The sequence below is a fragment of the Sus scrofa genome, chromosome 18 (genome assembly GCF_054392235.1).
Source record: "Sus scrofa isolate SSC_HxYL_T2T_F1_AM1 chromosome 18, Sscrofa_HxYL_maternal_Yorkshire_Landrace_v2.0, whole genome shotgun sequence".
In the NCBI taxonomy this organism is placed as follows: Eukaryota; Metazoa; Chordata; class Mammalia; order Artiodactyla; family Suidae; genus Sus; species Sus scrofa.
The window spans coordinates 14,475,178-14,501,416 of NC_139400.1; the positions used below are offsets into that span (position 1 = coordinate 14,475,178).

At 54.4% G+C, this 26,239-nt stretch overlaps 1 protein-coding gene across 25 annotated transcripts in view; it reads left to right on the forward strand.

Moving 5' to 3' along the window:
* PRKAG2 (protein kinase AMP-activated non-catalytic subunit gamma 2) overlaps window positions 1-26,239 on the forward strand; it is a 269,648-nt gene that overhangs the window by 59,134 nt on the left and 184,275 nt on the right. For 18 of the 25 annotated variants that reach the window (XR_014833501.1, XR_014833503.1, XR_014833506.1 and 15 more), the window contains exons 2-3: window positions 22,880-22,951; window positions 25,279-25,558. Coding sequence is in view for 7 of the 25 variants with exons in the window: in XM_021078611.2 (XP_020934270.1) it covers window positions 22,880-22,951; window positions 25,279-25,558 (352 nt within the window). In the remaining 18 variants the exon portion in view is untranslated. Of the gene's footprint in view, window positions 1-22,879; window positions 22,952-25,278; window positions 25,585-26,239 lie in introns of all 25 variants that reach the window. The other 7 variants (XR_014833508.1, XR_014833512.1, XM_085005135.1 and 4 more) reach the window with 1 other exon arrangement.

Here is a 26,239-nt window from a genome sequence, read left to right on the forward strand (position 1 = left end):
GTTTCAGTAACCACCGCGTTGGCACTATCTGGAATGCCAGGGAGTAAAGACATGCGATAACATAAGCTGACTGTGGGCAGCGTTCTTCATTTTAAATGTCCACGTGTTCTTAGTGCTCGGTGAACCTTACTCTTCCTGCCTGGCAGGAGGGAAAGGCATGGCTTATGGGGAAGTGTCATGGCCTCAGCCCCGGGGCACCCCCTTCCCCATTCCCAGGACCCCTCCTGGGCTCCCCAGACTGGCCGCACTCAGGCCCTTTTTCTCTCTGACCATCCCCACCGCACACACATTTCTCTCTCCTGGCTTTCAGCGTCCTCGTCTGAGATTAGCTAATCCAATCAACTGCCAGTTCAGAGAACGGCTTAGTTTCGTGAGGTCTCTCTCCTGGTTATTTAAATACGGCCTTGACCCAAAGAAGAGGTCGCGGGATAGGAAATGTAAGCACCTTTGTCGGTTTGTGACATCTCAGACTTGGGCGTTTACCTGTGGGAGGAACTGGGCACTTGGGGTCCTCCTGGATCTGTAGCGGTAGTGTGTCTAAACGGGGTTCTGGAAGGGGACACGTGGGCCAGCCAGATCCCAGGGAGGGGACAGCTGCGCCCTCCCTGATACATGTAACAAGGTGCTTTGGCACCAGGAGGGCAATGAAAATGAGAAATTTTGCTAGGAAATTAAGTATAGAACTGGCCTCTAACACATAGCACAGCTGCTTCCTGGAGATTCTCCTCCCATGGCTTGAAAAAGCATATTCAAGAATTCTCGCTGTAGCACAGTGGCTTAAGAATCCAACTGCAGTGGCTTGGGTAGCTGCAGAGGTGAGGGTTCGATCCCTGGTCCAGCATAGTAGGTTAAAGGATCTGGCATTGTTGTAGCTGTGGCATAGGTTGCAGCGGCAGCTCAGTTCAATCCCTGGCCCAGAAACTTCCATGTGTCCTAAGTACAGCCATTAGAAAATAAACAAATAAATCAACCAACCAACAGGCAAACTCAATATTCCAGGGTTAATAACATGGACGCTTTCTCTTGTTGACTGCTTGTTTTTCTTTTTCTCCTCTATGGCAAAGGGGTGGGTGGCGGTTGGCCGGTCATGTTTTGGTCCGCCTTCCTGGCATAGAGTTTACAGAGAGTGAAATTTACCAACTTTATGAATACATTGACACGGGCTGGAGTTCCCATTGTGGTGCAGCAGACATGAACCCAACTAGGACCCGTGAGGATGCAGGTTCGATCCTTGGCCTCACTCAGTGGGTTGAGGATCTGGTGTGGCCGGGAGCTCTGCTGTAGGTCACAGACTCAGCTGGAATCCTGCATTGTGGTGGCTGCGGTGTAGGCCAGCAGCTGTAGCTCTGATTTGACCCCTAACCTGGGATCTTCCATATGCTGCAGGTGTGGCCCCCAAAAGACCAAAAAATAAAAATTAAAAAATAAAACAATTGGACAGTGTGCCCAGTGAGGTGACCACTAGCACTGTCATGACACAGAACGTTTCCACTGCCCCCAAGGTCCCTCGTGTCCCTCTGTACTCCCCTCCCCACTCCCATCTCGAGGCTGAGGGTGGCCCTGTCTTCCCTGCGAATGTCTTACCTGTGTGTCCAGCACAAGCCCAGACACACAGGGTTAGATGTTTAAATGGATAAATACCTCAGTGATGCTAACAGTTGTAAAATCCCTGCCGCCACCACCAAGCCTCCTTCCGGTTCCTCCCGTTCATCCTCAGGTCTGAAAGCCTGTCTTACATGCATTTGTTAATAAATCATTTCTGGAGTGCCTGTCGTGGCGCAGCGGAAATGAATCCGACTAGGAACCATGAGGTTGCGAGTTCGATCCCTGACCTCGCTCAGTGGGTTAAGGATCCGGCGTTGCCGTGAGCTGTGGTGTAGGTTGCAGACATGGCTCGGATCCTGCATTGCTGTGGCTGTGGGATAGGCCAGCAGCTGCAGCTCCGATTCGACCCCTAGCCTGGGAACCTCCATATGCCACAGATGTGGCCCTAAATGGACAAAAGACCAAAAATAAATAACTAATTTCTGCATTTAATCATTCCCTATACCAGCCTTCTGATCAGCATCAGCGTTACCAGAGTTGATGAAATTCCAGCTCAGGGCAGAGACTCACAGTCCTCATGGCTTATGCTGTTCACGGGCAAGTGTGCAGTTTCCGATCCACTTTTCAGAAGACTGGAAACACTGCAGGAGAATCTATTACCACTTTTCTTTTTTCTTCTTTTCATGGCTGCACCTGCGGCACATGGAAGTTCCCAGGCTAGGGGGTCAGTTTGGAGATGCAGCTGCCAGCCTCCACCACAGCCATGGCCATGCTGGATCTGAGCCACACCTGTGACCTCTACCAGATCCTTAACCCACGGATTCAGACCAGGGATTGAACCTGTGTCCTCACAGAGACGACATCGGGTTCTCAACCCACTAAGCCATAACAGGAACTTCTATGGCCATGTTTTGTTATATACCATCCCAGACCAAAAGTCACCCCCCGCTTCTTTAGCTTTTGGGTTTTTTTTGGGGGGGGAATAAATGAGGAGGTCAGCACTTAACCAATTTAGGAGCATACGTGGGACGCACCCCCAAAGGCTTTCTCAGTTTACAGGGACTTTCTACGTCCCTGACTTGTCACCCAGGGTTCAGAGTCCCATTATCATGTTTGGCTGAACTGCTCTTTTCCCTGTAAGTTTGGGACAGATTTGGGCAGCTCTGGGGGTGTCATCGAATCTGCCTCTTTGCTCTCATCAAAGCTCTGAGAAAGAAGATTCTACGGTTTCCTGGACTCTGTAATAATAATAATATTTTGCCCCTAAATAATGGCACCACATCCATCAAAGCAGTCATTTATTTTAAAGTAATGGCTACCATTTTCCAAGAGATTATCAAGCATCCTGATAATCGCTTCCCATGTCTGCTCAGATGCATCACCTGTTGCCATATGGGTATGTTAACTCTTAATCTAATGGGAACTCCTGTGATTCCCATTTTATAGATTACAAAACGGAGGCACAGAGACATTACCTTTCACAGGATTACACAGTGTTCTGATCGTCTACGGATATATTGCAAACCTCCCCAAAGCTGAAGGATGTGCTTTGGGGTCATCACAGACCTGGGGCTGCCTGGCCCAGCCCCGCATTTCTCTCTTGGGGTTCCTCATCCAGTTTCAGTTCGGTGGGGCCAGCAGGCGGAGGTCTCAAGGTTTCCTCCCGCTTCCGTCTGGTGCCTCGGCGGGTTTCACCCCCGCTTCCCCGTGCCACTTCTCCTCCTGGCTAGCTTGCGCTTCCCCACGGCATGACCGGTCTCAGGGCAGAGGGGTTTCGAACATGGCAGCTGGTGTCCCCCAGGGCGGGGTCCAGGAGACCCAGGGAGAAGCGGCAAGGCTTCTAATCACCTAACTCGAAAGTTTCACTGACTCAAGCAGGTATCCTGTCCTTCGATGTTGCACCAAAGGTTAAATAGAATAGACACACACCGCAGGTTACAGGTGCCGTTTCTCACCGATCCGGCAGAAGTTCAGTGGCTTGGCAGCGTTGTTTATGCCAAGGCAAACAGACGCTGTCCTAAGCCACAGTTAGGAAAGCAAGAGGCGTGTGGCAGGAGCGCTCAGAGATCGCGAACGAGGTGCCCTTGGAGCAGCGATCACACTGTCCTAGAAACATGGAGGGTGGACGAGTTCTCACCGCATCGGGCCGTGCCGTTGACGGGGGGCTGGGGAAACTAGAGTGTTCCATGCAGATGACCCCCAAAAACCCCTGTGCTGACATTGCAAGATCTCTTGGGAGTCCCGGTTGTGGCTCAGGGGTTATGAACCCAAGTAGAATCCATGAGGACACAGGTTCGATCCCTGGCCTTGCTCAGTGGGTGAAGGGTCCGGGGTTGCCGTGAACTGTGGTGTAGGTCGCAGATGCGGCTCAGATCCTGCGTGGCTGTGGCTGTGGGGTAGGCTGGCAGCCTCCGCTCTGATTGGACCCCTAGCCTGGGAACTTCCATATGCTGCGGGTGCGGCCCTAAAAAAGTGAAAGGGAGGGAGGAAGGAGGGAAGATCTCTTGAGCATATGAAGTGATGGACAGCGTGTGGAACAGACTATATAACCGGCAGCCCTTCGTATTAGAAAGCGGGACAAGGCTTGATGTATAAACTTGCATGAAGAAACTCCAACTCTATCTGCAAGTAAAAGTGGTTCCTTGGAGGGCATGGCATGAATGGGGACGCAGGTGCAAGAGCCCGACTTTGCAATTGTGCACCACTTTTTTATTCTTTTGGTGGCCGCACCCATGCCCTTTGGATGTTCCTGAGTCAGGGACAGAACCTGAGTCTCAGCTGCGACCTCTGCCGCAGCTGTGGCAATGCCACATCCTTTGTCCCGCCAGGCTGGGCCAGGGATTAAACCTGTGCCTCTAGGGCGACCCCAAACTGCTATAGTCACTGTGCCACAGCGGGAACTCCCATTTGTTTTGACTTTTGAATCCCATGAGTTTATTTTTTTATCCACACACAAAAAATGAGTCAGATGACCTAGCCTCCAGCCTCCAGAGTGTTCACAACTTCGACGAAGCCTATACGTAAACACAAGGAGACAGTACTTGAGTGGGCTGATTGTGAGTGCAGTGGGGTCAGAGGGCGTTTCTAGGGGGCTCGACAAAAAGCCTTTGAGCATCTGTGAGTCCTGGGCTTGTTCTGAAGGCTGAGGAGGAGATGAGCAGTAAGAGAAGAAGGGCAGGTCAGCCCAGCCGGACAGCGAGCCTGGTGCCGCTGGTGCCTCTCGAACCACAGGGGAGCCAGGCCAACCTGCTCGCCCTGGCCAGGAGTCCTTGCACACCCATGTGAGAACCACTGGCTTACAGTCACACTCCATCAAGGTATTTCTGATGCCGTTAAGGAGGTCTGGCTTTCTGATGGCCTTTAAGATGAGCTGTGTGTAGTGACCTTGAGCTTGGAGGCATGAGTGCCCGGAGGTGGGGAGGGATAGAGGTGTCCCTGGGCCATTGCAGGCAGCACAATGAAGCAGAGGTAAGGCTGGACTGTGGCCTGGGTGCCCTGGACGCCGGCAAGGAGAGCTGCACCTTCTCCCACAGGCAGGAGGAACCACAGGTTTCAGCCAACGAGGTCCCTGCCCAGCGCCGCTGTTTGCTCTGGGCTGGGATGCAGGCAAGAGAGGACCCGCCCACGTGATCTTCGTGTCGTCAGAACCTGGAAACAGGGCCGTGTGCAAAGCCGAAGGGGGAGCTCTGGGAGCCCCCGCCCCGCTCGCAACTCCAAGTCCCCCTCGGCCTGTGGGAGTTCCTTTCCTTCCTCGTGGGCCTCCCCAGGGACCAGGGACGGGCTGGTGGCGGAGGTCGGCTGAGATCGCTTCCCCGTGACAACCCCGGAAGGTCAGCGTCCACTCGCTTTGGGCACAGGGACCTGGGGCTTGGGCCCGTGTTTCGCAAGCAGAGGGCGTGTCCCCAAGGCCTTGTAGGCATGAAGGGCAGAGGCTTCCAGGACCTAGTGACCGAGAGTGAAAACGAAAGGGCTTGTGACGCCGGGGGACAGCCAATCCCCAGGGGTCCTCTGGCGTCAGGAGCGCCTTCATAGGACCTGACCCGGAATCCTCTGAGCTTTTTCAGTGAGAAATAAGGATCCCAAACCAGTCTAGCCCGGAGCGGGTGGAAGTGGTGAGGACACGCTCAGGGCGGTGTTTCCTTCCAGCCCGATCCCGGCCCTAAAGGAGGCACAGGTGGCCTGGGGACACAACGTGCCCATGAGGACGCCCCAGGGACCAGGGCTTCCTCAGAGATGACGGCTTTCACCCAGTTCTTGGGATGAGAGCAGCAGGCTTTTTTCCCCTTCTTTGAAAAAGCAAAGCTACAAACAACCCCTGTGTTTTGTACCTGACTCCCTGCTGTGGTGGCAGCTGATCTAGAAGTTTCTGCTCTTCTGGTGACTTTGGCCTCACATCCAGCATTTTTCTTCCCTCCCCTCCTTATATAAGAGCCCCCACCCCCACCCCCTTGACTAGAATGGGTTCGTTGGCAACAAAAACAAAAAACCTAGCAAATTCCTTGTTTGGATTCCTTAGCGCTGTGGTTTGTGGCCCTGAGTCCCCGACCAGGAACCACGAGTTACCCTGTGCCCGCTGGGCCCTGGGGTTTGTCCCCTCCGGCCATACATGCCAAGGCTGCCTGGTGACGACTCCAGCTGCCACCTGCTTCCATCTGGAACACGAAGGCCTGAGCCCTCGCTGCAGGGTCCACACTGGCCGGCTTGGCCTGAGAGAGGGCACGGGGTTTGCAGACCTTCCTCCTGGGCCCTCTTGCTGCCTAACCCCAGTGTGTTCACGCCCTCGGCCTCGGAGCCCTGAGTCCAGGCGTGGGCCTGCTCTCCTGCATCCGTGCAGGACTCAGAGCCATGGATGGGTGAAGTGACCACTCGAGCTCCTGCCCCTCCATGGACCAGGCAGCCCCTCAGCAGATTGCCGGCCCCTTCTCGCTCCCGTGGGAGCCACAGGAGGTGGTCGTCAAGGCCCAGTGTGGTGGGTGGTTGGCCGACCTGTTTGCTGCGGTTACTTTTCCAAACACAGCAATCGACCTGTGGGGGAGCAGTGTTGGGTTTACAGGACAATTGAGAAAGTGCAGGGCGCTCCCACGTACCGCCCTCCCCTCCCCGCCAGCAGCCCCTGCGATGAGCGATGAGCGTGGTGCCTTTGTTACAGTCCATGAGCCTTGGGTCCCGCGTTTTTATTAACTAACAGGCATTGGGTTTGCTCTTGGTCGTGCACATTAGGCGCGTTTTGACAAATGCGTAGTGACGTCTCTCCACGAGTTCCGTATCAGAGTCGTTTCACGGCCCCAAAACTTCCTGCTGCTCTGCCTGCTCCTCCCTCCCTCACCTCGGCAGCAGCCGCAGCTGAGGGGTGTTTGTCCCACCAGCTCTGGGCCTGACCCCAGGGTGTGGCCACCAGGGGGCGGTGTGATTAACGACAGGAGCCAAATTAGTATAAAGGACCAAAAAGTAAATTTTTCAAAGAGCCAGCCACTTGGCCATTTCACCTGTCATTATTAAGTTGTCCTGTGGGGGACTCTGGCCCAGGATGGGGTCCCTGGAACCTTCTGTGGCCACTGGGCTCTGATGGAGGACACCAGGTGCCCTCAGCACACCCGTTCCACGTGAGAACTCGGATTTCCCACCCAAGGCTGCCCAGCATGTGGCCAGCATGTGCCTGACATGCCCAGCAGCAGGCCCTGCCCTGGAAGGGGGCGAAGTGGGGAGGTACCGTCTCCTGGAGCTACTGGTCTCCACGTACCTGCTGTGTGAGGCTTTGATGGGCAGCACCTGCAGTACCCCCTTTTGTCTTTTTAGGGCCACACCCTTGGTATATGGAAGTTCCCAGGTTAGGGGCCAAATCGGAGCTACAGCCGCCAGCCTACACCACGCAGCACAGCAACCCCGGATCCGAGAGCCGTGTCTGTGACCTACGCTGCAGCTCATGGCGACACCAGATCCTTTAACCTACTGAGCAAAGCCAGGGATCGAACCCACATCCTCATGGATACTAGTTGAATTCTTAACCGGCTGAGCCACAGAGGGAACTCCTGGAGCCCTTTTATGCAGAGTGCTCGCCAGCCTTCAACAGCAGGAAGACATTGAGGTTTTTGTGGTTCCTGAAAGTTCTTAGAGCAGCTGCTCACCCCAGTAGCCATGACCACAGCGTGGAGGAATCCCAGAAAGTAACAGATTCACACAAAGCCAACGGATGACAGAGGGCAACTAGAAACAAGAGCTTCGTGGCTGGATGCAAAGATGCCCACAGAACTTATGGAGTTCCCATTGTGGCACAGTGGGTTAAGAACCTGACATAGTGTCCGTGAGGATGTGGGTTCGAGTCCTGGCCTTGCTCGCTCAGTGGGTTAAGGATCTGGCATTGCCACAAGCTGTGGTATAGGTCACAGATGCAGCTCGGATCCAGCATTGCTGTAGCTGTGGTGTAGGCTGGCAGCTGCAGCTCTGATTTGACCCCTGGCCCAGAAACTTCTGTATGCCGAGGGTTGGGGCCATAAGAAGACCGCCCTCCCCCCCCCCCAAAAAAAAGAAAGGAAAAAGGAACTCAGAGGATGGTCCTGTATAATAATTACACCTGCCGCTTCCTGTGTGGGCTGTGCTAGGGGCTCCATATGCACGGTGACCTTGCAGGGCAGGAGCCGTCATCTCATTTAGTGGAACCGTAGGTGAGACAGGCAGATTCAGCATGGTGTGATGAAAACAAAACTTGGCTAGAAGTGACAAGGCCAGGGATTTGGTTCTGGCCGGGTCATGACTCTACCATGTGGATTTGGAAGATTTTTGACCTTTTCCAACAGCAACAGCCCATGCCTGTGTTATTTCCCTGGTTTAGGCATCAGGAGACCGGGGGGGGGGTCTTCCACAGGCCTGGGATGGGGGCACAGGTGCCAACAGATCCCACTCTGAAGGGGTCTGGGTGGGCGGTGGCCCCCAGGGCTCTAACTGCTGTGCTGGGGCTGGGGTGGCCCGGGGCTGGGGTGGCCCAGGGCTGCTGGGTTGGCAGGATCCACAGTGGATCAGAGCAGCAGTGCCCACTGCTCAGAGGGCCAGGAGGGGACGGATGGGGTTGGGTGAAAGGGGATAAGGAGGTGCCTACCTCCCGTGATGGTGATGAGATGTGATTTTCTGTCTCTTTTCTTTGCGCCTGTTCCTGGGCACAAAGTACGAAGAGAGGCGGGAGGGCCTCAGCCGGGACAGAGGAAGACAGGGGGCGCCCCGCCCGGTCCGTGACATCCAGAAGGATGGGGTCAGCCCCTCTCTGAAGTCCACCTGCACTGCTTCAAAACTCATGCAGTGCGCAGTCGTTCAGACTGTTTTGTCCACAGGGCAGTAAGATAGACATTTTATTCAGTGTTCATGCGTGTGAATGAGCAAAATAAAAATTTTAGGAAACAATGAGATGCATCCTTATTTTATTCTAATTTATATTTTGGTGGTTGTATAATGCATTCACTCGACCTCATCCATGGATAGTTAGACAACTGTGGCCAGATGCTTCTGGAACAGCTGGTTCAGCCCAGGATGAAAGTGAGAGCGAACAATGAAACCAAGAAAGACGCTCTCTTCCTCGTGCCTACTTAGTGCAGGAAGCCTTTGCCTTCTTTTTAAGTCCATGGGGTTTGCTGCTTCCCATGAACTCTCTATTTTTCTGTCTATAACGTGTGGTCACGGGGCAGGTGGTGACACATAGATAGGGATGGAAGAATCCTTGGGCACCTGTAGAAAGTGTGTAGGAAGAACCTTTGGATAAATGGTTTTAGAAATATGGACATTGTAGGAGTTCCCATCATGGCTCAGTGGTTAACGAATCCGACTAGGGACCATGAGGTTGCGGGTTCGATCCCTGGTCTTGCTCAGTGGGTTAAGGATCTGGTGTTGCTATGAGCTGTGGTGTAGGTTACAGACATAGCTCGGATCCCATGTTGCTGTGGCTCTGGTGTAGGCTGGCAGCTACAGCTCTGATTAGACGCCTTGCCTGGGAACCTCCACATGCTGCGGGAGCGGCCCTAGAAGAGGCAAAAAAAAAAAGAAAAAAGGAAATATGGACATTGGGAAGCCTGACGATTCTGAGCTGAAAACTGTGTGGACTTCAGCTCCCAGGCCAAGTCCCAGCACCACATCAGGCAGGTGGCTGAGGGCAGAAACTGGGCCTCGAGCCCTACTCTTGCCTAAAAGCCCCTGCACGGAGGAGAGTGTGCCTCGGAGCAGCACTGTGACCTTATAAACACGTGCTCCAGGTGCCCAATTTTATTCTCCTTCGAGTTGTCCCTCCTGCAGCGTGTCTTGAAACAGCGATCAGAACTGTGTGATTTTTCCCTGTGGTGTCACTGCTGCCCATGGAGGCCTAAGCGGGCAGGTGGGGAGGTGGCTGTGGGGGCCATTTGGTTCTGGGGGACAGACGACCCCGCCACCTCTCCACCTTCCCGCATGGTTGCTTTTTTCCCTCGTGGGGATGACTTAACAGGTGGGAGGCCCAATGGCCACAGTCACCGGCTGGCCGGGCCGTGGGTGGCCCGCACAGAGGGTGCCTCGGTCTGGGTCGGTGGCCTGGCATTTTTTTTGTGGGTAGATAAACCCTCTCCAGAAACGCAGTGCTGGTCTTTGCAGACCCCATCTTGAGGTGCGTCTTGGCACAATCAGGGAATGTCAGGGCTGAGAACAGCCCTAGAAACTCAGGAGGACGGCCCCTCCCCATCGGTCCTTGACTTCCGAAGGCCCCAGGGGCACGAGAGCTCCCCTTGGAACAGGCTTCCCCAGTCACAGGGTCTTGGTGCTGCCTGGGTCCTGGGCTGTCATCAGTCACACACGCCCGGGTGTGAAGGAGCTTCCCAGCCCCTTGGGGGTGTCAGTTTTGTTTGGGGAAGGACTCCTGTTGGGGTACTGCGGTGTCTTTGGCATCCCTGGGCGTGCAGACCGTGGTCTTGGCTGTCAGCTATCAGGGGTGGAAGGGGAGGCCCCGAGGCACCGCATGGCATGGTGGCAGCCTGGCCGAGAGTCGCCCCACTTACCCAGCAAGCGACACTGGAACCTTTCCCGTCGTGCCACAGGTGACGCCGTCATGTGATCTGGGAGGTCTCCAGCCTCCTCTCCTCCACATACTGTCCATCTGCTTCCAGAACAGCCCGACAGGCCTTTGGGGGCTCTTCCTGTTTTTCACTGAACCTGCGGGAGAGGAGACCTCGTCACGTCCATCTTTTCCTGTCGTCCAGCTATTTCCTTTGGGGATTTCGAGGCCCCTAACTGAGGGCTCCGTGTGCACAGAGACCCCCTGCCGGCCGAGTGGGCCCCGCTCACCCTGCCAGGGCGGCTGAGTGTCTTGGACTCTCGCCCAAGATCAAGGGCCCCCAGCTCAGGCGGGGGTGAGGGGGTCTCACTTTCTGTATCAGCCAGGCCTCCAGAGACAGAACCACGAGGGGATTGAGAAGCACATCCTACATATGTGTATATACGTCCTGTAGACATATGTCCTTAACGTACACACATGCGTTGTATGTATCTTTAATATATATCATCACATATAATTTTTTTGGTCTTTTTTTTGGGGGGGGGCATACCCGTGGCGTATGGAGGTTCCCAGGCTAGGGGTCGAATTGGAGCCGAAGCTGTGGGCCTACACCATAGGCACAGCAACACAGGATCCCAGCCACGTCTGTTGTCACCACAACTCACGGCAACGCTGGATCCTTAACCCACTGAGCAAAGTCAGGGATCGAACCCACATCCTCCTGGATACTAGTCAGGTTCGCTAACCACTGAGCCACGACGGGAACTCCTATCATGACATGTATGAAATATATACAGTGCCTACTTAATATGAATGTTAATGAATAGTATCAATTGTATACATTACATTGTATATTAATTTATATTGTATATGATATATCACAATATTATATTAATCAATGTTATTTTATATTACAAATATAACTATAGTGTTAAAGTAATAGCACATATTTAGGGGTTTATTCTAGGGAATGGGCTTGGGCATTCATGCGAGCTGGCAAGTTCTGAATCTACGGGACGAGGCCAGCAGGTGGAAACTCGGGCAGGAAATGATGCTGAGATCTCGAGGCTGGATTTTTTCTTCTTTGGGAAACCTCAGTTTCTGCTCTGAGGCCTTCCGCTGACTGGATGAAGCCCGGTCACATCACGGACGGCAGACTCCTTCCCGTAAACTCAGCTGAGTATGGATGCGGCCCTCACCTACAGATACCTTCACGGCAGCATCTAGATTCGTGCTGAGTACACCCCTGGGTGCTGTGGTCCGGCCAGGTTGACCCATGCAATTAAGCATCACAGGCTCTGTGATGGGACTTGGACATCCAAGCACAAAGCTCTCTCTCTGTAACACCATCCTCCTCCGACCCCTGGCCGGGGCCGAAAATACCACCTGTGGAGTCTGGGGTTGTTCTGGATTGAAGCAGCACCTGCAACCCAGGCCGTATTTGCTGATGGAGCAGGAAAGGCACCTGCGGGGGGGCTCTGGGCGGCTGCAGCCAGCCAGGCACCTTGGCTCCTCACCTGTGTCTCCTGCCCCCCCCACCAGGCACTTGCCTCCCTCCCTGCTGACCAAGAGCTGACCCAGACCCCCTGCAGCTCCACCCAACCCGCCCCTCGCCCCCCCAACCCTGGAGGAACTCAAAGGGCTGGAAGAAGCCAGGAAGCTGGAGCCTAACCCTTGGGGGTTAGCAGTGGCTGGACTGGACCTGGCTGGGGACACATGCCTTTAAGAGGTCACTTTGGGGGCCTGGAAAGAGGGCCCTGGAAACGTGGACTGAGGCGTGCAGGCGTCCTACAGCCCAAGTCCATGTTCCCCTCTGCCCAGGGTCCTCAGCTGTGGAGCCAGGAAGCCATGGGACCATCCAAGCTTCCATTTATCTCCGGTCAAGCAGAGGCTGCCCTCAAGGCAGGGCTCGGCCCCACAGCCTTCCAACAAGCAGGGAGCCTCTGCGAGCAGCCTGTGCTGTGGCAGCCCGCTTTAGAGGTGCCAGGCACCGGTTGTTAATCGGCCTATCTCCTGCTTGGGAAAAGGATAAAGACAGCTCTCTAATTATAGGAGGGGCGGCTGGCGTCTTTGCAGAAACCCTTCACCTGGTTTCAGGCCCAGGTGGAGCGTGAGCGACTGCCCTGGCCTCCCAGGTGGATGGTTGCCCCGGGTGATGCCCTTGGCCTCGTCCCAGCCTTGACTGGTAAGGCTGGAGTGCACCCTTGGTCAGTGGACCTCATGATGCCCAGTTCCGCATGAGCGCTCCCACTAGGGGCTCGCCTTTTTTTTCTTTTAACCTTTTAAAAAATTTGAAGTAGAGTTGATTTACAATGTTTCAGGTATACAGCAAAGTGGTTCGGCTATCTCTGTATCTATCTGTATCTGTCTATCTTTGTTTTTTTTTCAGATTCTTTTCCATTATAGGTTATTACAAGTAGGTCCTTGTTCATCTATTTATATACAGTGGTGTGTATCTCTTAATCTCAAAATCCTAATGTATCCCTCCCTGCCCCTTTCCCCTTTGTAACCATAAGTTGATTTTTCTGCCTGTGAGTCTGCTTCTGTTTTGTAAAGAAGTTCACTTGTATCATCCAAGAGTCCACATATAAGTGATATCATATGATATTTGTCTTTCTCTGTCTGCCTTAGTATGATCGTCCCTAGGTCCATCCATATTGCTGCAAATGGCATTATTTCACTCTTTTTTACGGCTGAGTAATATTCCATTGTGTAGATGTACCACATCTTCTTCATCCATTCATCTGTTGGTGGACATTTAGGGTTTTTTCCATGTCTTGGCTGTTGTAAACAGTGCTGCTATAAACACTGGGGTGCACGTATCTTTTCAAAGTAGAGTTCTTGTCTTCTCCAGATATATGCCCAGGAGTGGGATGGCTGGATCATATGATAACCAGTTTTTTACGGTGCCTCCATACCATTCTCCATAGGGGCGGCACCAATGTACCTTCCCACCAGTGGTGTCGGAGGGTCCCCTTTTCTCCACACCCGCTCCAGCGTTTGTTACTTGCAGACTGTTTGATGATGGTCCCTCTGACTGGTGTGAGGTGGTGTCCCCTTGTAGTTTGGGAAGGGCCTCTTTTTGTGTCGTCTGATCCGGTCTTCACGACACTGCCCTGGGATGCAGAGAGCAATGTCGGCTCATTTTACACGTTGAAAACCCGAGGCCCCTGGAAACTGAAGTCACTTGCCACACACCACAAGTTCAGGGGGAGCTGAGGGGCGGAAGGGGGCTCCTGCCCACTCTGGTCGAGGGATTCTGAAGCTTGGGGTTGAGAAAAGAGTTTATTTGGCTGCTGTGGCGCTGGAGAGGCCGCTGGGTGAGGCATTGGGCACAGCAGTGGGCAGGGTGCTCCCTTAAAGCCAGGGAGGGTTGGGCCGCCAGGTTTCTGCCGTTTGCGCAGCCATGGCTTCTTTCTTGGGAGGAAGGCCTGCCCACCATGGGGGCTGAGGCACTTTCTCTCTTGCGGTTGGTCAGTAGGCATCACGTGGGCACAAAGGCCCAGGGTCACTGGCCGGGGGGGGAACAGGGCAGGGAGGGAGCCTCCGGGGCAGCCGCGTGAATCAGCCAGGACCACCAGGTGAGGGGAGGGGGTCGAGGAGGGGGGGCTGCACGAGCAAAAAATAGTGGCTTTCTTTTCATTTTTACATCAGGGCGTCTCTCAGACGGCAGTCACAGACCATGGTGTCCTCATGGAAAATAAAGAATCCTGGAACTTCCCCGAGAGGTCACTTGGGGCTTTTCCCCTAACCTGGCCCCTGTCTCTCCCCCGTTGCCATGATTCAGAGTTGGTTCCCTATTTTTCCGAGCGTGGTTATATAACATGACTGTTCTCAAAGGCTCCAATTGACCGTGGCTCTGGTCACCGCCCCCCCCCCCCATGTTGGCACCAAGAATTGCCCGTTTGGTGGTTTTCCGGTGTTGAGCAAAAAAGCCAGTCCATCTGGAGATGCCTCACTTGTGCCTCCCACCTTCGCTGCAGGAGGCAAAATTCAAGCCACAACTCCAACAGCGCAGGCGCGGTCCAAGTTAGGTGGCACTGGCAGTCCCCCTGTGTTGGTGACGGCAGCAGGGGAGTGGAGGGGACAGGAAGGCCGGGAGCTGGGTACCCGTGGTTCTGAGGACGCCACTCATGGCTTTTCAGGATCACAGCAAACATCCGATGGGATGAGCCTGGCGTTGGCTCTGACCGTGCAGGTGCTGAAGATTCAGGAACCTTAGAATCAATTGAGAAGCTAGAGGGTCGGTACTTGAGAAGCAGATCAAGACCCACGTTAAGGTAGAAAGCCAGGAATGCTTCTGGGTCCCAAGCCAGCATCTCTTTCTCTCTTTTTAGGGCCACACCTGCGGCATATGGACGTTCCCAGGCTAGGGGTCCAATCAGACCTCCAGCTGCTGGCCTACACCACAGCCTCAGCAACGCCAGATCTGAGCCGCATCTGCGACCTACGCCACAGCTCATGGCAATGCGGATCCTTAACCCACTGAGTGGGGCCAGGGATCGAACCCGCGTCCTCATGGATGCTGGTCAGGTAGCATGGAACCTGCTGAGCCACAACGGGACTCCCAGCCCGCATCTCTGTGGCACAGCAAGGAGGCAAAGGGCACAGCCTCATCCTGCGGTCGGTGGTGCCCATGTTTCTGGAGAGTGCCCTGAGCTGTGACAGCTGCGAGGAGTATTTGGTCGTTGGAGAGAAGAACAGTATTTTTATGACAAATACGCAAAGATGGAAGAAGCATTTAATTCTCTGTCTGGCGGGGCTCCTTTAAAGCGCTCCTGACCCCACCTGCTCTTTAGCTCAGCTAAGAACAGAGAAGGTGTGCGCGGAAAGGCGTCTTCTGAAATTATCTAGTTAAACCCTCTCATTTGGCAGATGGGAAACTGGGTTCAGACCTGCCCAAGATCCCCCTCCGACCCCCAGATGATAAACAGAACAGGGCTGGAAGCCAGCCTTCTGGCTCCGTCTCTGGGAACAGGTCATGTTCCTACGTGCCCGAGGGGTGCAGGCTAGTCGATGCCCAGACAGCGCCCTGGGTCAGCCGCCCGGAGCCTGTGACCTCGGGGCCACTCGGCAGGAGAGGAGTCCGGCTGTCCTCGCTGTGTTCCTTCCTCGGTGGGAGGCAGACCGCTGGTAACAGCACAGGAATGTTCCAGGGTGACCCTGACATTTAAAACCCCCAGCTGGCCCTCAGATGCTGGCCATGGCCCCTGACATTGGCAGCCTTTCTGTTTGTCCTGTGTTTGCACTTTTGTCAGGGTGCTTTCTGGGGTAGCCCAGCTGCATCAACAAAGGCGCTTTGGAAGACAAAGCGTCAGAAATGCTGAAAGGGCAGAATGGTGTCTGATCGATACACACCTGCTATCGAGGCTGAAACATCAGCTGGTCGGAAACAGTGTGGAGAAATGTTGGGAGAAGTGGCAGGGCAGTGGAGAGCTATACATAAGATCCCAAACTATGCAAAATGTGATGTGCTTGCATGTTGGGGAGGGGGTACTTGATACAGTTCTGTCCTTTGTGTCATCAAAGGATGATGCAGCATCAACTTGGGTTACTCTAGAGAAGAAGCAGATCTTAGAAAGCGTGGCCAGCGGCCTTGGGAGTGACCTGTTGAACCAGACAAACCCTCCTCCATCCTTCCTTCTCCCCTGGCATCTCACTCTGCCAAGGAGGGGGGCCTCTGTCTTCACAGCCTCTGATACTGCCTTGTTTCTTGTCGCTGGAGCTGAGCCGTCCCCAGGAGGCGGGAGGGCTCAGGAGAGCTCTGAGCGGGGAGCTGGTGGACGTGGGCTCTAGGTCTTGCTTGCTACCGTCTGGCTGTCTGGGCCTTGGGCAAGTAGCTTTGCCTCTCTGAGCCTCAGCATCTTCCTCTATAGACTGGGACTGTATCATGTGCCTCTCCTATTGTACGGGCTCCTCTGAGGACCAAATTGGAATTCGAAGGACATGCTCATGGCAAATTCATGCCAGCTCTGCAGCTGGTACCTTCTTTCTTTGGCTTTCACCTGAAAGTCTGGAGAGGGGCCGGGATAGGGGATTCAATGAGCTGTCTGTAAGGTCAGCGGACGTCTCAGGAATGTTCTCAAACCCGGGGCCTTTCTCTTCTGTCCTGTTGCTTTCCTGACAGCTGCCTTTATCAGCCCAAATCCTAGAAATGCGCTTTCCCCAGAGCCGCTGCCATTCATCTCCAGGCACATGGTCAGGGTCTAATATGCAGCACGTGCATCTGAGGACAGTCCCAGGGGACCAAGCTGTCTCTTGGCACCTCAAAGTGGCCCAGAGAAGCGCCCACCCAGCGCCCAGGGGAGGTGGATGGCCTGCTGATGGGGAAGGGATATTCAGGGGTGGTGAGGTGTGTTCAGAGCACTGAGGGCAGCACGAAGCTCTGGTGGGCATTTAAACTTCAGCAGGGCAAGCTCCAGGAGCCTGGCTTTCTGGAATGCCAGCCGACATAGGAGGCCCGGTCCTGCTCGTTCCACCTGCTGATAGTCTCATGGTCACGGCTGTCTGGAGACTTTCCCACACCCAGCCGCCAAGGTGCATGCTGCTTCCTGGTGAGCTCAGGGAGGTGACAGCCAGATTAGAATCATGGAATGCGGGGTGGGGGGACCTTCCAGCAAAGCCCACACAGGTGCCAAGGGACTTTGCTATGGGGATGCCTGATGGAGCGAAACACACTGCGTGCCCCGGGCTCACGCAGGGGAGGACAAGCGCAGGGCCCCAGAGGGGTCTGGGCCAGCGGTGAGACTATTGTTCTGGGCTTGGCTCTTCCAAGAGCATCTTGGCCTGAGTCACTGAAACACGGGGCCTCCATCGCTAGAGGGGGATGGTTCCTTGAGGAACGAGTGGATCCGCGTAAAAGGCGTTCTTGCGTGGAAACTGCTGTGTGGACCACGTGAAAGGGTCGCGATAATTTGAAACCAGAGAGGAATGCGCTCGTTAAGACGGGAGATAAGCGCCCACTCCTGGGTCCTCCTCCTCCCCAGGGACCTGCAGCCGCCCGGGACCTGCTGGTTCGCTGGCCAGTCATCGGCGCAGACCGCGCATCACGCGAGCTGCTGGGGTGAGGGGTACCTTGGCTAGGAGTTAATTCAGACGCATTTGCATCCCCACTGCACGCTGGCCAACACGAGGCACAGAATGGTGGGATAAATGCTTGCCCTCGCCCTTGACCAGCTCACAGTCCATCAGAGAAAGTGACGGGTAAGCGATCCTAATACAGCACAGTTGGTTCTGCAATGAACGTAGGTCTGAGGTCCTGTGGGAGCACAGATAAGAGAATTAATTCAGCCCGAGGGTGGGTCCCAGCCAGAGGTAGTATCTGAATTGGCCTTGGAAGGGCAGTGGGAGTGGACCCTGTGAGCCAGGACCGGGGCTGGGGGCAGGTGGGTGGGACGAGCAGCGCAGCCCAGCAGGAGGAAAGCGCCTGGAGCTTCAGAGGTGGCAGCCAGCTCTGTGCAGAGGCGGGCACGGTCCCGCAGGGGCCGAAGCGAAGGGGGCAGGGCGGGGCTTGGACAGTTGGCCTTGACCTGACATGTTTGAAGGTTTGAGATACCCTCCAAGCGAAGCGTCCACAGACACGGAGCCGTGTTTTAAAACCATAGCGTCTGCCCAGGCTCTCGCTGAAAGGAGACGGGGTGCAGAGAACCTTAGGCAGTGACACATCCACGGGGCCTGGCCTGGAGCCTGCACAGCTCCTGACTCTGACTCATCCCAAGGATCACCCGTGGGAACCCGGGGGCTCTCCGCCAGGGCTGCTGGCTGAGTCACCGCGACACCTGCGCTGCACAGCAGACCACTCACCTTGGCAGTGGGACCCAAGCCACCCAGGTGATTCTAATGTGCAGCCAGCCTGAGACTCTGGAATCAACCAACCCCGGAGAGGCTGCATGTGGGATCTGTGCAAGCAAGAGCTTGCCAGCCTGTCCACAAGGTGTGGGAGCCATTGCCAAGGCCATGGTGGAATTGGGGGGGGTGCTCATGGGAGGGGCCAGAATAATGAGGCCACAGCTTTAGGGATCACTCTTCAAGCAGAAGTTTGCAGATAGCTTGAAACAGGCTCTGTTGAGGGGCTTGGGGGATAGTTAGGAAACCCCCAAGAGCTGGGCTAAGGAGGGTACAGACCTGGAGAGGGGTGGGGAGGGTGGAATGGATTAAAAGAAGGGTTAGGTACACAGACAACTATAAAACGTTGCTAAAAAAAAAAAAAAAAAAAAACAGTGAAGACACACATAAGGGGGAGACATCCCATGTGCATGGATTTGTGGACTTAATGTGGTTAAAACGTCACTGCTCCCCAAAGTCATCTCCAAAGTCAAGGAAAGTCCTATCAAAATCCAGTGGCGTTGGTTTTTGGTTTGTTTGTTTGTGTGCAGGTATAGAAAAATCCACCCTAAAATGTGTATGATCTCACAAAGGACCTCGAGGAGCTAAAACAGTCTGGGGGGTGGGGAAGAACAAAGTTAGAGGTCTCACACTTCTTGATCTCAAAGTGTCTTACAAAGCCACAGGAGTCCCATGTGCCTTATGCATCCAGTGTGGTCACTGAAGTGGCTCAGGTGGCTGCTGTGGCACCTGTTCAATCCCTGACCCAGGAACTTCCACATGCCTCAGCTTGGCCAAAAAAAAAAAAAAAAAAAAAAAAAAAAAAAGAAAGAAAGAAAGAAAAAAAGAAAACCCACAAAAACCTATTACAAAGCTACAGTCCTCAAAACAGTGTGGTACTGGCATAAAGACAGACATAGCATGGGAAGAATCCTGCCATATGTATTTTTGACAGAAGTGTTAAGATTATTCCACTAGAGAAAGATACTCTTTTCAGTGCATGGTGTTGGGGAAATTGGATATCGACATGTGAAAGAATAAAGTTGGGTCCTTACCTTATTACACCAGAGGCAAAAATTACAGTAGTTCCCCTTATCTATGGGGGATGTGTTCCGAGACCCCCAGTGGACGCCTAAAACCGTGGATAGTACTGAACCCCTATGTAGACTTTGCTTTTTCCTGTACATAAATACCTATGAGGAAGCCTCATTTATAAAGTAGGCACAGTAAGGGAATATCCAAATTGCTGGCGTCGCTCCTCTTGCACTTGGGGCCATTATTAAGTCAAATAAGAATGGCTTGACCACAAGCACGGTGCTCGTGCAGCAGCTGAACTGATAACAGAGATGGCTGCTAAGTGACTGCATGTATACAGCGTGGGTCTGCTGGGCAAAGGGGTGAGGCACGTCCCGGGTGGGCCAGAGTGGGACGGCTCAAGATTTCATCAAGTTACTCAGAATGGCATGAAATTTAAAACTTATGAATTGCTTATTTCTGGAATTTTCCATGAAATATTTTTGGACCCCAGATGACCACAAGTAACTGAAACCTTGGCAAGCAAAACTACTGATAAGTGGGGAACTACTGTAATTCAAAGTGGGTCAAAGACTTACATATAAGAAGTCAACTATAAAACTCTTAAAGAAGACATGAGTGAAAAGCTTTATGACATTAGACTTGGCAATGACTCCTCGGATAGGACATCAAAACACAGGCAACAGAGTAGAAGTAGGTAAATTGGGCTACATCCAAATTCAAAATTTCTGTGCACCAGAGGACACAATCAACAGAGTGAAAGGGCAACCTACAGAATGGGGAACATATTTACAAATCGTATACCTGATAAAAAGTTAATATCCAGATTATATAAAGAATTCCTAGCAATTCAGCAACAAATAACCTGGTTAAAAAAAGAACTCAGAGGGAGTTCTTGCTGTGATGTTGCCGGTTTAAGATCTGGCATTGTCTCTGGCAGCTCAGGTTGCTGTGGAGGCACAGGTTCAATCCCTGGCCTGGCACAGGGGGTTAAGGATCCAGCATTGCTGCAGCTGTGGCATAGGTGGCAGCGATGGCTTGGGTTTGATCCCTGCCCTGGAGCTTCCATATGCTGCAGGTGCTGCCAAAAAAAGAAAAAGAAAAAAAAAGAAGGGCAGAGGACTTCTTGAATGGATATTTTTCCAGAGAAGATAAACAGCCAACAAGCAGGTGAAAAGATGCTCAACATTAGTGATCGTTAGGGAAACGCAGGTCAAAACCTCAGCGAGGTACCATCTCACACCCGTTAGGATGACTACCGTAAAAACAAAAACTAAAAGAAAAAAGCAAGTCTTGGTGAAGATGTGGAGAAATTGGAACCCTTATGCACTACTGGGATGTACAATGAGGCAGTTGCTATGGAAACAGGATGCTAGTTCCTTAAAAATATTGAAAATTGGAGTTCCCATTGTGGCTCAGTGGGTTAGTGTGTGTGAGGATGCAGGTTCAATCCTGGGCCTTGCTCAGTGGATTAAGGCTCCAGTATTGCTACAAGTGGTGTAGGTCGCAGATGCAACTCAGGTCCTGCATGACTATGGCTGTGGCGTAGGTTGGCAGCTGCAGCTCCGATTCAGCCCCTGGCCTGGGAACCTCCATATGGTACAGGTGCAGTCATACAAAGAGAAAAAATATATTAAAAATAGAATTACTCTCTGGTCCAGAAATTCCACATTTATATCCCCAGAAGAACTGAAAGCAGGGTTTCGGAGAGATTTATAACCCTATTGTATTCGTTTGCTAGGGCTGCCATAACAAACTATCACAGACTGGGCAGCTTAAACAATGGAAATGTTTTTTTCCCTCACAATGCCGGAGGCTGGGAGTCCAAGGTCAAGGTGTTGGCAGGGTGAGTTTCTTCTGAGACCTCCATCCTTGGCTCACAGATGCTGCCTTGTCTCTGTGTCTTTGTAAGGTCTTCCCCTGTCAGCGCCCTGCTCTCTTCCCACCAGGACACCAGTTCTAGCGGATTGAAGTCATTTTGGAGGGCCCACCCACACGGCCTCTCCCAAGACCCTCTCTGCAAATACAATCCCATTCTGAAGTACTGCAGGGTGCTTTTTTTTTTTTTTTTCTTTTTACAGCCGCACCGGCAGCATATGAAGTTCCCAGACTAGGGGTCGATTTGGAGCTAGAGCTACTGGCTGACACCACAGCCACAGCAATGCCAGATCTGAACCACCTCTGCGACCTATGCTGCAGCTCGTGGCAACGCCAGATCCTTAACCCACCGAATGAGGCCAGGGATCAAACCCATAACTTCATGGATATTAGTCAGGTTCTCAACCTGCTAAGCCACAACGGGCACTCCACTGGGGTGGTTGTAACTTCCAACCTATGAATTTTTAGGGGGACACCGTTCGACCTGTAACACCCGTGTTCATTGCAGCTTTATTCACAAGAGCCAAGAGGCGGAAGTAACCCAATGCCTCTTGATGGATGAATAGTGAAACAACATGTGGTATCCATACATTATTCAGCCTTTAAAAGGAAGGACATCCTGACACAAGCTACAGCACAGGCAGACTTGGGGACATTATACTCAGTGAAATAAGCCAGTGACAAAAAGGTGAATACCGTATGATTCCACTTACACGCGGTCTCAAGAATCGAGCCGTTTATAGAGACAGAAGGTAGAATGGCGGGGGTGGGGGGGGTGCCAGGGGCTGGGGAGGGTCTGGGGCATCATTGTCGAATGAGGGTAGAGTTTCACTTTGCAAATTGGAGATGCCCCCCCTCGGGGGGGGGGGGTTGGTTATGTAAATGTGCTTCACGCCCCTGAAGTGTCCCTGTGGAGTGGTTACAGTGGCAAAGCTTGGGTGATGTGTATTTCACCACAGTTAAAAAAGGGAGAAGGGGCGATTGGGGCGCGGGCCAGTTCTTGCAGTGGAGGGCCACCCGCTGGGGGCTCTGCCTGGGGCGTGGGTGTCCCCCGGGCAAGACCCAGGAGGCAGGGGAGCTCGGAGGGTGACACTTGACTTTGTGTTAGAGCTTGTAGGGAACTACTGCCCCGAGGCCATTTCTCTGGGCCACAGTGTCATCAGGCTTCGCTGACCACTGTCCCCGTCGCCAGCCCCCCACGGCCCCGTCTCCTTCCTGGGGCCACACCCGTCTTGGCTGGGTTCCTGTCGTGAGATGAGGTTGCGCCCATCGCCCCCAGAGCGTGCCGTGCGTTTGATCCTCTCTCTTGCTCCCCACGACTTCCCTCGCTCGCTCTCCCTACCCACCTGGGGTCCCTGCGTGGCAGGAGGTGGCGGCTTTGCATCCTGGAAGGGGAGGTGGGGTGGTCAGGCTCTCGGAGGGGGGCCAGCACGTCCCCACCCCCTCGTTTTACTTGGTGGCCCTCCGCGCCCCTCCCTGTGAGTAATTTTCCAGGCGGACTCAGGAAGGGGTTTAGAGCCACATGCGGCCCCACATGAGGCCAGGTGGGCACCTGAGGGCCAAGGTTATGGACCCCATGCTCTGTTTCCGTCCTAGGACCTGAGTTCCTTTGCCATGCCGCTCCTGGATGGAGACCTGGAGAGTTCAGAAAAGCATTCTTCTCGCAAGGTAAGGCCACCGTCCTCACGGCTTGTCACAGCTCACCTGAGATGCTACTGAGGCAGCACTCCCTCGGTGCAACCCCCAAACCCATTCCCACCTGTATGTCCACCTGTGCTCCCCCTGATGCTCTCATCTGTACATCCACTGCTCCCACCTGTGCTCTTACCTATGCTCCCCTCTGCTGCTGCTGTGCTCTCACCTGTGCTCCCACCTGTATATCCACTGCTCCCACCTGTGCCCTCACCTGTGCTCCCACCTACATGTCTATGCACCTGTGTTCCCATCTGTACATCCACTGCTGCCACCTGTGCTCCCACCTCTACATCTGCTGCTCCCACCTGTGCTCTCACCTGCATGTCCACATGTGCTCCCACCTTCTCCCCACGGGCCCCCTTTCCTTCTGCCCCGTTCTGCCCCCGCCCTCTCCACCCTCAGCCCATCCAATGTCCTTCTCTCCCTTTTGTCTTTTCCACTGTCCTGTCCTCTCTTTAGCCCACAGTCTTTCCTCTCACGATGGTCAGTTTTTTCTCTGCAAGGAAGCCAACAGGTTGGGGTGACCAGGTTGGGGCGTGGAGGGCTGGCCAGATAGTATGAGCACCTACTGTGTGCCAGGCGCTTCCCCGCTAGTCCATTCTATCTCTTCGAGGCCCTGCAAGTTAGCCTAGTGTCCCCATCGCATAGATGAGGACACTGATGCTGAAGTCCCGCCCCACTGCCAGAAACCATGTGCGGATTGAAACCACGCTGGGAGTTTGAAGTCCCTGCTGTGGGGTCACCTCCATCCCGGGCCTGCTGTTCCCCCGCCCCACCCCACGTCCACACGCACACGCCACCCACTGCTTCAGAAGCTTCTCTGTGGTAATTATTCTTAGGATTTGCAAACGCTTTAGAAAGGTTGAATCCCACGGGTGGGTGGATAGTGACTGAACCCAATGCTCCAGAGACAGAATCTAAATGCTTTTTGTATCGAAGCCTTGCAAAAACTTGACCTTCTGCCTAAGGAGGAGAGCTGGAGTTACAGGGCTCTGGTAGAGCTCGGCCAGCCTGTCTCAGAAGCCCCCTGGGCGAGGGGATTTGCATGGAGCCAGCTTCTGTGCCTCCACACCCCTGCCACGGGCACCCCCACCCCTGCAGTGGCCACACTGGGTCCAGGGTCCCTGATGCGGCTCTCCTGCCAGGCATCACTTCTCGGCTCATGGCGCCCTCTAGTGGTGGGAAAGCTCACAGGGTCCTGGGCCCCGCAGGCGCCCACGTGGACACACAGGGGCGCCTCTGGATCTGTGCTTTCGCCACCTGCTCAGCGCCCCCGAGGTCCCAGCCGTGTGGAGCCCAGGCCCTCCTGCCAGGCCTCGTCCTTGCCCCAGAGCCCAGTGGACAAGTTGCTTTTCTTTCCTGCCACAGAGCTGGGAGGCCCTGAGGCCCTTGGGCTCCTGAGCTGCAGGGTTACCGATAAGACGACAGCAGTTTAACATACAGAGTGTGGGTCCTGCCTGTGCATCGGATCTGGGCCGCTGCCCCTTCAGACGGCCCTGAGCAGCGGGCACTCAGACGGGAGTATCACCTCCCACTCCCACCAGCAGGACACATTCCAGATTCCTTGAGCCCCCGAGCTGTGGGCCTTGGCTTACATACAGAGTCCAGTAATTTTTCAGACCACAGTCACAATTTCACGTCATCACTGGAGTGAGCCTCAGAGGTGTTCGGCCTCAACTTTCTCCCCGACCTCTGCCAGCAGCCCCAGTCCTTCCAAAGCCAGAGCAGCGGGGGATGAAAACCTCATCCCTTCCCCACCAGGGCACCTGAGGATGGAGCCCCAGGCTGCCTGCCTTTCAGATCATAGAGACTTGTGTGTGTGTGTGTGTGTGTTTCCAGCCACATCTGCAGCATATAGAAGTTCCCAGGCCAGGAGTTGAATTGGAGCTGCAGCTGCCGGCCTCCGTGTCAGCCACAGCAACGCGGGATCCGAGCTGCGACTTTGACCTACACCACAGCTCATGGCAACACTGGATCCTTAAGCCACTGGGTGGGGCCAGGGATCGAACCCACGTCCTTGTGGATACTAGTCGCGTTCATTACCGCTGAGCCGCGATGGGAACTCCAGATTGTAGAGACTTATGTTCCCCCCCTTTGAAGGGGGCGGGAGAATGTGATTCCAGTGCAGTCAGACCTCGAGAGGGACAAACACGCAGTCCCGAGACGTGAAAGCCTCGAGCCTGAGCCGCACAGAGGATAAGGGGGGGAGTTGCAGGGTGTCGTGGACCAGCAGCTCGGCGGTGGGGGACAGCGGGGGGCAGGCAGGCTAGTGACCTCCCCTGTCTGTCTGTCTCCTGCAGGTGGACAGCCCCTTCAGCTCGGGCAGCCCCTCCAAGGGCTTCTTCTCCAGAGGCCCCCAGCCCCGGCCCTCCAGCCCTGTGTCTGCTCCCGTGAGGCCCAAGACCAGCCCCGGCTCCCCCAAAACCGTGTTCCCGTTCTCCTACCAGGAGTCCCCGCCGCGCTCCCCGCGCCGCATGAGCTTCAGCGGGATCTTCCGCTCCTCGTCCAAAGAATCCTCCCCCAGCTCCAACCCGTCCACCTCGCCCGGGGGCATCAAGCTCTTCTCCCGCTCCAGAAAAAGTAAGACATTGATGCTATTGTTTCAGGTGGGTGCAGGGCTTCCGGGGACCTTCTCAGCGCCACTCGGCTGCAGTGCCACCTGCGGGGGCACCCAGGCTGATCGGGTGACAGTCCGTGATGGGGGGAGGGCTTTGCGCCTGTGTCTGTCCCCCAAGAACAGACGGATCTCCAGAATATCACTTGCCACCGGGCGCTTTCTTCCTGCACGAATCCACCCGGTCTGGTGGGTATGGCGCGGCTGGTGGGGTTGGCATCCCGATACTCACCGGATGGCGTGTGAGGACAGCCACGCGGAGCGCCGGCCTCCAGCCTCCTCTGGAAAACAGTAGCGGGGTGCAGCTGAGGTTGAGTCCGGGGCCTGGTAGGGCTTGGGGCCTGGTGTTTGGGGGACTTGAGTGTACCCATGTCTGGCAGATTCTGGCTTTCCGTTTGAGGCCAGGGTAGCTGGGGTTGATTGGTTAGAGAAATGTGTGTTTAAGAGAGAGTGCTTTAGGCTCACGAGGATTTGTGATCCAAGGCTAAAACTATTCCCAGTCCAGCACTGTCAGTGGTGATTGGAAGCAGGCGAGGCCACCGGAAGGCGGGCGGAGTGGCTTTTCTCCTTTGCCGTGTCTTAGGGAAGCTCCCTCTTCCTGTGACTCTTGCTGGTGACACAGAAAGTTCCTATCCAGGAAGACAGCG